Source organism: Colletotrichum destructivum, chromosome 7 (genome assembly GCF_034447905.1).
Source record: "Colletotrichum destructivum chromosome 7, complete sequence".
NCBI classification, from domain to species: domain Eukaryota; kingdom Fungi; phylum Ascomycota; class Sordariomycetes; order Glomerellales; family Glomerellaceae; genus Colletotrichum; species Colletotrichum destructivum.
The window spans coordinates 2,977,002-2,990,687 of NC_085902.1; the positions used below are offsets into that span (position 1 = coordinate 2,977,002).

The window sequence follows — 13,686 nt, forward strand, 5'->3', positions numbered from 1 at the left end:
TAGGCCGAACGACTTTTCAGTGGTGAGACCGACAGGCTTTTGCAGCATAAGCTGCGTGAGCATACTGTAGAGGTGTGCTTATGGGTGCTACCCCGCAGGATGTTCCACTCAAAGACACTAACCGATCCTGGCGCGCTTGCATCTCACCCAGATTGGGCCTGTGTAGCCCTGCCTTTTGGCGACTGTTGCATGTTTCGATGGTGGTGTAGACCGTGTAGTGTACTATCCACTCATACGACCTTTGATCCCTCCATGATCTTCATGCCTCGAGAGCCGGCCAACCAAGAGACCCGACACCCCCCGGCTGTTTGCTCGCCCGACGCCCGCTACGTCGTAGTGCTTTGTACATGTCATAGATGGGATGAGGCAGAATTCCCCGCGCGCCTTAGGTGATGGACGGGATGAGACGGTTGGCCTCAGATTTTTCTTCACAAAGGGCCAACCTAGATATTTAATCTGAACCCCCTCCTCCCGTCGGTCGGGAGACATAGGACGAATCCCCTCCTTCTGTTACATCTGCGTCACTGACACCGAACCGCCGTGGCTCACTTTCATCGTGGCGCATAGGGTTTTTGCTGCGTACTGTGACTATCAAGCTAACAAGACACCATGGCACAACACGAGAAGAGAGTCGACACAGAATCGCCGTAAGCACGACCTCCTCTTCCACCTCAACCCCCCATAATGGACCCGCTCACATACACCTCCATACAGTGTCCACAAAGACGGCGTCCAACACCACGACGATGCCGCCGACGGCCGCAAGAAGAGCATTGCCGAGTTGACCCAGAACCTAGAGGGCGAGATCAAGAACCCGCTCAAGGGCATCCCCAAGGCGGAGCTTCTCGAGCAGGTGACGGCGTACCAGCGGGCCCACGGGCTGCCTGACGACATTCTCCCGCTGCTCAAGAAGGGAGCCCTCGTGGCGCAGAGCCCGGCCCTGTTCGAGTCCATCGAAGAGCTCGACGAGGACGAGAGGCAGGCCCTGCGCGAGGAGGTGACGAACCGCTGGAAGCACCCGTGGCCGCTGTACTACACCATCATCCTAAACTCCATCGCCGCCGCGATCCAAGGATGGGACCAGGTGGGTCGGCTGTGTTTTTCTAATATCCTCCTTTCTGCTTGCTAAATGTTCCCCGCGATACTCACAAAGCACACCTCCCCGCACTCTTGTTGTGGCTAACGGCGCTGCATAGACCGGCTCCAACGGCGCCAACCTGGCGTTCCCCGTGGCGCTCGGGATCCCCGACGCGGCCGGCTCGGCTTGCGGCCCCGTCGCGAACGAGGGCGACTGCGCGAGGAACAGCTGGATCATCGGCTTCGTCAACTCCATGCCCTACATCACCATCTGCCTCTTGTAAGCACGCGCATACGCGCACCGGTTTTGGAACCCAACCCGCTTGCGAGAAGGGCACCTGCTTAGCTTACTCCGCGACTAGTGCCGGCTGGATCTCCGACCCCCTCAACGAACTCCTCGGCCGTCGCGGCGTCATCTTCGTCGCCGCCATCTTCTCGCTGATTGCGCCGTTCGGCATGGCCGTCTCACAGACTTGGGGCCAGCTCGCGGCGTCTAGGTAACTCGTGAACCAAAGAAATCACTCAAAGCAGCTGTTCGTGTGTCGCTGACCGGCATCGACAGGATGCTCCTTGGTATCGGAATGGGCCTGAAAGAAGTGACGGTCCCTGTCTTCTCCGCCGAGAACTCGCCGACTCTGATCCGTGGCGGCCTGGTCATGTCGTGGCAAGTCTGGACTGCGTTTGGTGAGCCTCACTTCAAACCCCTTGGCTTAGTTCCCCCCCTCCCCTCCTTCTAGTACTCCAACGACGTTGTAACCCCAAGAGGGGGTTTGACCAAGACCAAATCTCTTGGTGTTTCTTGGTATCACTCTTGGCAAACGTCCCACCACCAAGCTAACTCGGAACAAGGTATCTTCCTCGGCACATGCGCCAACCTCGCCGTCGGCAAGACGGGCGAGATCGCTTGGCGCCTGCAATTCGGCTCGGCCTTCATCCCCGCCGTGCCCCTCGTGCTCGGCACCTACTTCTGCCCGGAGTCGCCGCGATGGTACCTCAAGAAGGGCCGGCACACCAAGGCGTGGGGTTCGCTGCTCCGCCTGCGCAACACGCCGCTGCAGGCCGCCCGCGACCTGTACTACATCCACTCACTGCTCGAGTACGAGGAGACGCTGGTGCGCGAGGCCGGGCTGCGCGTCACGAGCAACATGTTCACGCGCTTCGTCGAGCTGTTCACGATCCCGCGGATCCGCCGCGCCACGTGGGCGTCGGGCATCGTCATGGTTGCCCAGCAGATGTGCGGCAGTGAGTCTCACCTTAAACCTCTGACTACCCAACACCTGGGAGGGAGGGTGCGATCTGTATACTGACATGCGCGGACGTGGGCAGTCAACATCATCTCGTTCTACAGCTCGACCATCTTCAAGGAGAGCGGCATCAGCGACTACACCGCGCTCTGGGCCAGCTTCGGTTTCGGCCTCATTAACTTTACCTTTGCATGGCCGGCCGTCTGGACCATCGACACCTTTGGTCGGCGGACACTGCTGCTGTTCACCTTTCCCAACATGTTCTGGACTCTGCTAGGTTCGTGAAATCGCCTGTCGTCATAGACCTGAACGAGACTCACTCATCATACCATATAGCTGCCGGCCTCTGTTACCTCATCGACAAGGACAACGAGAACAGCACCGCACGTATCGCGGCCGTCGCCACTTTCGTCTACCTGTTTGCCGCCTTCTACTCCCCGGGTAAGCACACAAGAGCACATCTCCCCGGAACAGAATACTGACCCCCTCCATCCCAGGCGAGGGTCCCGTCCCCTTCATGTACTCGGCCGAGGTCTTCCCCCTGTCCCACCGCGAGATCGGCATGTCCTGGGCCGTCGCGACCAACAACTTCTGGGGCTCGGTGCTCTCGCTGACCTTCCCGCGCATGCTCATCGCCATGACCGCCACCGGCGCCTTCTCCTTCTACGCGGGTCTCAACCTCGTCGCCCTGGCGCTCATCTTCCTCTTCGTACCCGAGACGAAGCAGAAGTCGCTCGAGGAGCTGGACTACGTCTTTGGCGTGCCTGACCGGACGCATGCCGCGTACCAGCTGAAGACGGTGCTGCCGTGGTGGACCAAGAGGTGGATTCTGCAGCGGAAGGGCGCCGCGTGCCCGCCGCTTTACCACGATGAGAATGCCGAGAGTCGCGATGGCGAAGAGTGAGACCTCAGTACTCTTGCTCCTGACGTTTCTGGGTGATATTCTACATACTCTCACCACAGCGCTCCCCCTAGTCGAAGGCCGTGAACACGTGGAGGAAACTCAACTAATCGTTGGAATGTCTTGAGTATTTAATCATGTAATCTGTATGAGCCTGGCCCGAGACGGTACTACTATACCCCTCGTTATTGATAATGTTACTTCTATTACCCGAAACGGTGCGGTCCTTTGGGAGTTCGCAAATCTCGTTCAGAGGCGACTGTGCCTCGTCTAAACACCGCCCAAAACCAGAGTCCAACCTTGCTTGAAATGAAACCACGTCCTCTGTTGCTTGCCACCCAACGCGTCTCTAGAGCGTGTATCGAAACTGAAGCAAATAGTCAGCACGGGTCTCGCCACCAGGTCGTCGGGGATACTCACGTAAGGATTCTCAAAGTCGGTGTAGTCCTGCTCGCCAAACTCCTTGCCCCTCTTGGCCCTTTCCTCGACCGTCAGACCGTCGACGGCCATGTCGGCGTCCCTCTTCCTGTTGCGCCTCACGAGCACCCACCGCCACGTCAGGATCAGAGCAAACTCCAGCCCGAAGCAGATGGCGCAGCCGATCGTGCCGGGCGTGTACTTGGGCGCGTCCTTGGCCTTGAAGATCTGGCTGCCGACCATATTGCCGACGCAGTAGCCGACGAAGGTGAAGCTGCTCGTGATGGTGCGCTTGGTGCGGCCGGCCGTGTTGCTCGGGATCAGGGTCCAGGCGAGGAAGAGGCCGAGGACGAAGGGCACGGTGATGAAGTAGCACCCCCACTTGGTCCACTTGATGGCCGGGTCGTTGGGGAGCAGGGACATGCCGAGAAAGCCGGCGAAGGGCGGGAGCACGGAACAAGCCATGATCCAGAGGCGCAGGTTGGCGCGCTTGCTGGTGAGGAACCCGACGCAGATGAAGATGATGACAGACATGACGGAGCGGGGGATGTCGATAAGGATGGTCTGTAGGTTGGCTTGGTGGTTGTTAGACCAAAGATAGGAGACGCAGAAGGCATGTCGAGAGGTAAAGAAAGACACGTACTGAAGCCAAAGGACGTCATAATGATACTGCTGAAGGTCGTAAGACCGCCGTTGGGCACGGAGCTGAGGAAGGCGTTGATTCCCGCGAACCAGAAGCATGGGTCGATGAGGCACTCGCGGACCTGCTTCCACTTCCACCCCTTAATCGCGGTGCGGTCGTGGCCGGTGTTGTTGGACATGATGCGCGCGCTCGCCTGGTGCCGGTCAGCGTTCGAGGCCGCGGAGAAACGGGAGAGGAATGTCTTACCATCTCTTTTTCGGCCTTGGTCAACCACTTCACCTCTGAAGGGGTCCCTAGGAGGAACAGGCAGAGACATCCGATGGCCGTCGTAAGACTACCGAGGAACTGCGAAACAGCGCGTCAGTCTCTTTTCTTTCTCTCTCTCTCACTGTCTCTCATATCGAGGCAAACACAGAGGGAAGTGCCAACTCACATAAGAGATGTAGCGCCACGGCTGGGCGCCCTCCTTGTGCTGCGTCGAGGCGCCAATGGCGTACATGATGAGGTGGGCAATGACACCGAAGCCGGCGTTGGCGCTCTGGAAGACGAGGGAGCGCGAGGCGTGCTCGCGCGTCTTGTACCAGGTGCCGACGAGCAGGATGAAGCCGGGCGAGATGCAGCACTCAAAGGCGCCCTGCAGGGCGCGGAGGACGATGAGGTGGGTGAAGTTCTTGGCGAAGCCGATGGAGAGCACGATGATGCCCCAGCAGATCATGTAGACGGAGAGGGTGCGGCCCATCTTGTAGCGCTGGAGGACGATGTTGCTCGGGAACTCGAAGCACATGTAAGTGATGTCTGGGCGAGGCCGTGTTAGTTCCATGATGACGAGACCAGCATAAGGACCGGGGAGAGAGGGGGGTATCCTCACAGAAGATGGTCGTCAGCCATGAATACTCCTGACCCTTTAGGCCCGTGTCTTCGCGCAGACCGAAAATGGCCTGGGTGCCTAGAGCGGTCTTGTCGACCTGTTGGATGCCGTAGCATATCCACATGAGTGGGAGGAGGTACTTGTCGACCTTGCGCTTGAGCTTGTGAAACTCCTCTTTGGTGTACTGGGCTTCCACAGATACTATATCAATGGCGTCGTTAGCTGACTATAGGCCTTCCTACCGCATCCAAGCAGAGTCTGTGAAGAACGAGCGGGTGATTCTCACCGAGATCGGTCTCGCCGTTGGCCTCGCTGGTGGTATCGGACTGGTCCGAGACGACAGCGACCTTCTTCTCCGTCATAGGAGCTTCCACATCTTGAGGTGAGGCCATGTTTGGAATGGTTCACAGGGGGGAATGGGGTTCTCGAGACACACGCGCGCGCACACACGGGGATCGTAGTTGAGATCCTAAGATGGCGGCGAGTAGCGACTGTTGGTTCGATGTTCAAAATGGCTTGCCCTGAAAGCAGTAACATGACTGCTACAAGGCACAGGACGGTGGTGGTTATATGAAAGTCGCTTCCATCACAGCTATTGTGACTGCCGGAGGCAACGTAGTCCCTGGCCCCTCCTCCCAACAAGTTGAGATAAGGATTCCCGCGGAGAGATCCAACGGACGATCGTTTTCTCCATCGCAGGACAGCCGACCACGGGGCTCTATCGGTGGGCCCAGAGCGAGCGGCGAGCGAACATGGGAGGAAAAGTTTTCTCCTTGCACGACGGACTGACATGTCAGTTGGTTCCTATCGAACACAAGGTGTGGACCTCATAACCACCAGCCATTCCTCGACATCTTATCCGGGCACAGCTGCATAAAACAAATTGCCCAATGAGGCGGGAGACAACTCGAAGGGAGAGAGATCGGGGGGCAAAGATTGCCGTCACGTCGGGTAATGATACTCGGGAGGTTGAGAGGCGGGTGGAGGAGGGGTGCTGTTGCAGTGCAGGGATAGGGATCACAATGTTACACTGGACGTGCCCGCGAAGCTGCATCGCACCATGGCCGACGGCATATTGATACTTGATAGGGAGGGGGGAGGGGGGCTTGACAGACAAGGTGATAAGACAGCACGCGGGACCAAGGCCTACCTCCTCTTCCCCGCCCGCCCTCTCTACCGGCCAACGTTGTCCGACGACCGGGCGTCCATGTCGGACGATATAATGCCTAGCTTCCCAGCTTCTGCCCGTTCAGATTCATCGACCAAGCAAAGTGCGGGATCGGTGCTGACTGCCAAGATCTCGACGGGGGTATATGTACGTCGAGTTCCACAACGGAGGCGGGGGAAGCCGGGGTTCAAGTCGTTCTTATCACGACTCGTCGGCTGCGGAACGTGGGCGAGATGCGATACCGAAGATGCCCGAATGATACCAGATAACGGCAAGATTCCGCCATCTGCACCGCATCCTCCGCCGCATACGCGGCCAAGACTGAGGTTCGATGGCGAGGGGGAATCATTGTCATTATGTCACCGAAGATGGACGGCGGTTTTTGTTTGTTTATGGTCCGGAGCTGAACGACACTGACAACCGACGCTGACGATGCCCGTCGTCAGAATTAGGGATGCGGCGGAATTACGAACAGAGTCCATGCGAGAAAGGCCAAATTTGTTTTCTTCTTCTTCTATAGATGCCAGGCAGAACATCTGTCCTATGCCCGCTACACGGCTTTGGAGGCGCGCGACTTGTTATCCCGGTGCCGCCTCTCCTTGGCAGCCGTCTTCCGGCGCTTCATCCACGACTGGTTGAGGTTCTTGCGGTTGTCCCAGAACCACTTTTGGAAGTCGCCACCGGGGCCGCCGGCGATGCCGCTCTCGGCCTCGGCGTTGCGCTCCGCGTTCAGCGTCGCCTCGATCTCTTCCCGCGTCTCCTCGTCCTCCTCTTCCTCCTCGTCGCCCTCGGCGCCAATGGCCCAGAACGGTTTCGTGTGGTTCGGGTGCGCTGTGTCGGGTGTGGGCGCCGCGCTTCTAACGTTGCGCCACTCAAACTCCTGCGCAGTGAAGGGCGTCATCGGCAGCTGGCCGGCCGGCGCAGCATCCTCCTCGTCTTCCAGATCGTCGTTGTCGCCGGCACCGAAGAAGCTGAATGGCTCGGCTTCCTTGGCGGTCTGGGGGTTCTCGTCGTCGCCTTGTTGCGGGCGCTTGTAGAGGGCCTCGAGGGGATGAACCTGGGCTGGCGTTGACGGCGGGGGTATCTTGATGGTGAGACTGACGTTGGAGCCGGCAGACCTGGGCCGCGATGCGTCGGCGGCCTTGATGGCAGATAAGGGCGTCTCGAAGGCGGCAGGCTCCGAGACCTTTGCAGCTTCTCCCGTCTCTTCTTCGTTGTCTGAACTGTCCTCAGAGCTGCTGCCATCAGATGACGAGCCGCTGCTGCTGGTAGTGTCATCTTCCACGGGCGGCGGCCGCGGCGTCTGCTTTGCGGGTGTCACTGGCGCCGCCTTGACCGGCTCCGGCTCGTCGTCCGAGCTCTCATCCGAAGAGGTATCGGCATCGGACGACGCGGCACTGCTGCTGGTAGAGTCTTCATCCTGGGGCGGCGGCGGCGGCGGCTTAGGGGCCTTGGCCTTCTTCAATGGCTTGGGCGCCTTGGACTCGTCGACTGGTGCCGTCGCAGTTCTCCTAATCTTGGACGGCTCGATAACGTTTCCTTCGGCGTCAACCCATCCCTTGCCTTGGACGTACTCGGTGGTGAGCGATTCGACAGGGGCCGGCTTGGTGGCCTTGAGAAAGGTGGGAAACTTTGTCGTCTTCTCGAACTCGTGGATGATGACCTCCCTTGACTTCTTCTTGCGCTTCTTGCGTTCGGATTCGTCCTCGGGCTCGGTCGTGGGCGGGAGCTGCTTGGCGGGCAGCTTCGTTTTCAGCAAGCACTCCTCCTTTTCTGTGTACTTAGAGCGCTCCTCGCGCCTCTTGGTCTTGTCCTTCTTGTCCTTCTTTTCCTTGTCCTTTTTGCTCTTCTTCTCCCTGATCTTGGCCTCTTCGGGGACGGTCCAGCCGCGCTTGACCTTACGATCGCGCAACTGGACACCCTCGACAACATTGTCGTCGCGCTTCTGCCTCTTCCTCTCCTCCTTCTCCTTGGACTTCTTCTTCCGCTTCTTTCCCGTCTCTTCGTCGTCGGCGGCGGGGGTGTAGTCCTCGACCGGACGTGCCTTGTCGATGCGCATCTTGACTCCCTTCAGCACGGCGCCGTTCAGTTTCTTCTTAAGCTTCTCGGCGTCCGCCTCGGGAAGATCGACGAAGCCGTAGCGTTTCTCGGGGAAGGTTTCGAGCGTGTGGAAAGAGATGTTCCGGGCGCTGGGCAGGGCGGAAGACGGGACAACAATCTTCAACAAGTCCTGGTCGAAAGGAGTGATGTGCAACCTCGTGTAGGCGCTGCTGGTAGTGTCGGATGGGCCAGCAGGGTCGTGAGTAGAGGGAGCGGCACTTGATGTCATGATTAGATATTATCGAGTCGAGGGAGGAGCAAAACGAACAGACTCTTGACGCTGATGGAGCGTCGTGGGCGCCCGTCGGAATGTCAAGAGAATGGGCGGCAGAAGGAGGAGGAGGAGGAGGAGGAGGAGGAGCTACTGAAGCCTCACTCAACCAGACGAGATTTTGCCGATCGAGTCGAAAACCCTTTGTTGCGCAGGGATTTTTATTGGTCCGAGTGGGGTTCAATTGAAGGCCGTGTCAGGCTGAGGGGCACTGCTCTCTTACACTGTAAAGCACCCCACCCTCTTCTGCTTATGTCATCTCACTCACCTACCACATCACTTGCTTCTCTTGAACACTTACACCACCATCACATAATCACACGAAGACTCTGATGAGCAAACTCAAAGAGACTAACTACAGAAAAGATGTGTTTCGATTAAACCAAGACTCATGCTATCAATCAATCGCTCACATACATCATATAAACCGGCTTTGCTTCCTCTCCCATTATGCATGAGAACTGCCTTGAACCCACCACGCGATGTTGGAGCAATCGGCAGTCAAGATAGCCTTCTGGGCGGACTTCGTACCTTCTCACCGACATCTACCAGTTGCTCACTCGCCTTTGCCATTGATAAAGAAGCCGCGGCCGAAACCTTCCCTTACCTTGCTAGCCTGACACCATCGACCTGCGACGTGCAACATCTGAGTCCTGACTGACCTTCCTTCCAATTACCCCGACAACTTACAACATCAGTTCTAGTATACGCACCACACCCAACGATCGATCGACACGTCACTTTTCCACTCCCTCATTCAGGGCACTCTTCAATGTCTGCCCACCTTGCTCCTAACATCGGCGGCGGCTCTAATCTCATCGCCGACAACACCCAAACGGCTCTCTCCACCAGAGAATCCAGCGGCTCGGCAGCTGCCCTTGAGCGTCGGGCTGTCACGAAGCTTCATGGCGTCTTCGTGCCATCGTGCAAAGGCGGGACAGTCATCTACCCGGATACGACGCTAAAGACTCCCATGACGCAGCGACGCACCTCCATCGTCCCGCCAGCACCGGCCACCACGCTTCATTGCACCCTACTCAGTCGCGGAGGCGACGAGACAATGACCTGGACTCCCCAAGCCAGCCCAGTTTTCCGTCGACCTTCCCGGTGTATGAGTATGGACGAAACTGGTGTCCAGTCCCAAAGTCATTGTCTGCCGAAAGCTGTGGAGGAGGTTGTCAACAAACGACACCTGGCTGGCGTCTTCGGTCAAGGTTTGGTTTTATTGTAATTTTAGCTTGATTCACCGCTCATCATTTTTGACAGGCAATCAATTTCCAGCAGAATTACCATTTAAGTCATCACTACCCGAAGACTTGAGCCCGAGGCACAGGACGCCGCCAAACGGTCATCGATCCGCCCTAACGACATCGTCTAAAACTCAACGGGACATCGCGAGCATCGAGAATCCACAATTCGTTCAGCCTGGGCAAACGCCAGGCAATCCTGGACGTCACGGCTACATGTTGTGGGGGAAGTCTCATGGGGTAATACAGAGCATCATGGCAAAGGTTCGAAACCATCTTGCAGGACATCGAAAGCCAGACAACATGCCGGCCGGGGAAGCTGCTATCTCCGCCATATGCCCCCGACGTTCTTGTCAATACATTTTAAGCGACAATCAAGTCCAAGATGTCGTCGAGATTGTCTTCCAAGAGATGTGCAAGCACGGTGCCCCTTTTCAAGACCTCAAAGCCGTCGTATCTCAGCAGACGACGGGCAATGCAGACCACACTCGGTTATCCAGAAAGCCCAGCTGCCTCAAGAATGCCATTGAGCCACAGTCTGCAACCAAAGTCGACCCTGCAATTACCCTCAGCGAGCCGAAGCCCTCATTCTTTACTCGAAGCACATCTGATGGGCAGGTCCGCTCCAGGACCATGTCCCAACAAATGCCCCTCACGACGACTGTTTGCGGGAAGAACCGCACCAGCATTCGATGGTCTGGAAGCAGGCAGACTGACGAAACAGATCTGGAATCAGTCAACAATGCCCCACAAGTCCCAAGGACCACCTCTTTTCAACCCAGCTCCTCTTCCATGCTCGATCCAAACACTACCGACGAAGCTCCTCACCTCGTCTCCACTCAGTCAGTCTGCTCAGAGACACCTGTCTTCCATGGCTTCTCTCTTGGCTCCAACAACAATTCGGCTATCAGCCTGCAGAAGGAAAACATCAATGAGTCAGGGATGGAATACGACAAGATGGCGAGCCGCAAAATGACTTCGTTTCCAGCGCTTCCGAAGCGACATTGCACCAATGAGTGGATAAGCCCTCCTGCAAGTTTCATTGCACCCGAGAACGATACCAACATGTACCACCTTGGAATTGACGCAAGACTTGGTAGCATCGCCCCGATTGACTACGAGGTGGCTAAAGAGCAAGCGAAGGGGACGGAGTCACGCCACGGAATGTTTCATGGCTTTTTCAACCCCAACACGACCAAAATCTCCCGCAGATTGTCCGACAATGTCCGTGACAGGCAGCCGTACAGGGAGAATAGATCGTCACTTGCATCTGCCGAAAGTGGGAGACGGCGGTCTGCTCATTTCATCGAGCCCCGTGTTCCCGACACAGACCCTGGCTTCATGCACAATCTTTCTCGAAAGATCAATTCCGTCTTTCAAGGCAACACTGACAGTAACCGCGCAACCCGCGCACCAGCGCCATCGGAGGCAGATGGGCAGGTTTCTGTAAAGTTTGCCGAAGCACTCAGCACATCTCGACCCGGCGCGGGAGGCGATGAACCAGTCGTTAGACACCTCTCCGAGCCCGAGTACAATGCCATTTACCAAGCCATGACGTTGCCAAAGCCAAACAAGGGGATTCTACAGCGTCACAGCATTGTCTTGGAGGACAGCATCCCTCATGTGCGCGAGGATAAGCTGGGCATATCGGGGCTGCCCACGCCTAGTGCTCAGTCGAGTCCGTGAAGCATGATGGCGACAGATCATGACGTGACTTGAAGCAGGAGGAAAGACGAAACCCCTAGATACCTGTAATCCGTAACTCTGTATGACCCAACACACCCAGTACCTATCTTCCCTGCGATTTGCTCAGATGTGTCCTGGTGATCGGATTGGGGTAATAATCCTTTGGGTCATAACTCTAGGGCTCAAGCAGACTGCATGCCTGCCTGCGTACCATTCACTGAGACTGACTGACAATGACTCGCAACAGCGGCCAAGGCATCCCAGCATTCTGTGGTTTGGCTCTCATGACTACTAACACATTTCCGACATGACCAACCAGTATAGAAAATAAGAAGAACAGCGCAAAAGAAAGCAGCCCGAATGTGGTGAAGCGCAAAAGGAATTGGACACTGTGGGAATTGAACCCACGACCTTTCACAGAACAGCGCATCTGAAGAACTCGGAAGAACTCAGAAGAAGATGCGAAGCGAAAATCATACCCCTAGACCAAGCGCCCTTTGTTTGATGCAAGGATCCTTCTAATTACACACTATGTTGGTATGGATTGCATTTACTCGGGGACAAGCGGGGCTGAACATGTCTCTGAAATGTCTCATGCCGGTTATCACCGGTCGCCAAAAGAAGGAACGAAGTGCTATCTCGGCGAGTGTTACCGTAGTTACAAGTCCGTTTGTCAGGGCCATGATGTTAACCAGTTAACCAGTTAGCCAACCGGCTGGGAGCAAAGTTGGTTGAAAGTCGTCGCGTTCTCAGTCATCAGCACGCACAATTTCACACGATATGTTGAGCGAGATAGTCTCCGGCCACAGCTTCAAAATGAAAGCAAAAAGTGATCAAGCTTAAGTAAGACCTTAATGCACAATGATTGCACCTATTTTCCCCGGGTGTTCTTATCGTCCGGATAGTCTATCCATTAGCAACGCAGCCGGATCCGGGAGACTGTATCATTTCTGGCCCGGTCTATTGGAAGCCTTGCCATCGCCATTCCAATCCGGCCGACGGGCCGAAAGTCTCTCGCTCATTGGTGTACAGCTCACTGATGCAAGGGAGGTGTCAATCCCAGCTGCAGAGACGCGACGAGACCGTGACCCGGAATCGGTTTCGAGTCAAGAGCAGGCACTCAACAGAGGCGTCTGGTCGGCGAGGAGAACATGTCGTCGCGGCGGCAGTCTTGTCCAATCACGGACCGGCCCTCGGGACTCGATGCGCAGAAACGAAAGCCAATCGACGTTGGGCTCTCGGCGCAATCTTGAGACAAAGGAGCCGCGCAGGCCGGTTCCATCTGTTATCCTGCGGTGTACCCGCGCCCACTGTCGTCTGGATCTGACCTGCAGCATGCAAGTGGAAGGGAGGGGGGTTTCTGGGATGACTTGTGCGATGAATCATCCGGTCGCCCGAGATCTCATCGTCTCTCTTGCATTCGCGATGATCCTTCCGGCAGCACGTGTGGAGGGGAAGGAAAAGAAGACATCCGCCGCTCGATTCGCTGCGCTTCCTACAAAAAACCGATCGGCCGTTGCAGACGGTTTTAGTTTCGATTTTTGTTTTTGAAGGGGGGGAAAAAGTCACAAACCATGTGTTCGTTCGACATGGGTTGCCAGGCGCCGATCTTGAACAGTCCTGCGTCACTGGGGTCCGGGAAAGGCTTGCCGGCGTGTCGCTTTAGAAACCTAAATGTTGTGGACGACTGTGAGGTATCCTGCAGGGGAGAGCAGGCTACAGTTCACCATGACGTTGAATTAATTGTACAGTTCCTTACCATCTCGAAGGTACAACCAGGCATCGCTCCCACAGCGGATCCGCTTTTTCAAATTTCTATGGTCCCTCCTGAAATGGCTTGAATAAAAAACAAAGTTTTTTTTTTTTGAGAAAAAAAACCCAGTATGAAATCTATCGATGTAATCTTGAACTGTTTCCTGGCCAGTGCGTTGGGTAACCAGCCACCAAAGTGCGATGTTGGAGATCCGCCATGTTGTTTTATATTACCCCTGGCCTAAAGGTTGCCTGTTGCTTTCCCATGATTGAGACGTGACATTGGCAAAGTTGCTCACCAACAAGAGTGCC

General features: G+C 56.4%; 4 protein-coding genes across 4 annotated transcripts; 2 read left to right on the plus strand and 2 right to left on the minus strand.

Moving 5' to 3' along the window:
* The first annotated feature begins 524 nt into the window (after positions 1 to 524).
* Positions 525 to 3,382, plus strand: CDEST_11452 (Putative major facilitator, sugar transporter, major facilitator superfamily). Its single transcript, XM_062927608.1, has 9 exons — positions 525 to 647; positions 715 to 1,084; positions 1,197 to 1,357; positions 1,440 to 1,574; positions 1,640 to 1,761; positions 1,927 to 2,319; positions 2,404 to 2,598; positions 2,658 to 2,762; positions 2,819 to 3,382. Exons 1-9 carry the CDS (start codon positions 610 to 612, stop codon positions 3,223 to 3,225), a joined length of 1,926 nt encoding a protein of 641 aa, XP_062783659.1. The 5' UTR covers positions 525 to 609; the 3' UTR covers positions 3,226 to 3,382.
* A 56-nt stretch (positions 3,383 to 3,438) lies between these two features.
* Positions 3,439 to 6,211, minus strand: CDEST_11453 (Putative major facilitator superfamily, MFS transporter superfamily). Its single transcript, XM_062927609.1, has 7 exons — positions 5,437 to 6,211; positions 5,151 to 5,351; positions 4,716 to 5,077; positions 4,529 to 4,627; positions 4,283 to 4,475; positions 3,643 to 4,214; positions 3,439 to 3,589 (listed from the first exon to the last, which is right to left on the minus strand). The coding sequence occupies exons 1-7, from the start codon at positions 5,540 to 5,542 to the stop codon at positions 3,572 to 3,574; spliced, it is 1,551 nt and encodes a 516-aa protein (XP_062783660.1). The 5' UTR covers positions 5,543 to 6,211; the 3' UTR covers positions 3,439 to 3,571.
* A 598-nt stretch (positions 6,212 to 6,809) lies between these two features.
* CDEST_11454 (uncharacterized protein) lies at positions 6,810 to 8,798 on the minus strand. Its single transcript, XM_062927610.1, has one exon. It carries the CDS (start codon positions 8,645 to 8,647, stop codon positions 6,869 to 6,871), a length of 1,779 nt encoding a protein of 592 aa, XP_062783661.1. The 5' UTR covers positions 8,648 to 8,798; the 3' UTR covers positions 6,810 to 6,868.
* A 663-nt stretch (positions 8,799 to 9,461) lies between these two features.
* CDEST_11455 (uncharacterized protein) lies at positions 9,462 to 11,622 on the plus strand (the record flags this gene model as incomplete). The annotated part of the gene is made up of 2 exons (XM_062927611.1): positions 9,462 to 9,903; positions 9,974 to 11,622. 2 exons carry the CDS (start codon positions 9,462 to 9,464, stop codon positions 11,620 to 11,622), a joined length of 2,091 nt encoding a protein of 696 aa, XP_062783662.1.
* Between the last annotated feature and the right edge of the window lie 2,064 nt (positions 11,623 to 13,686).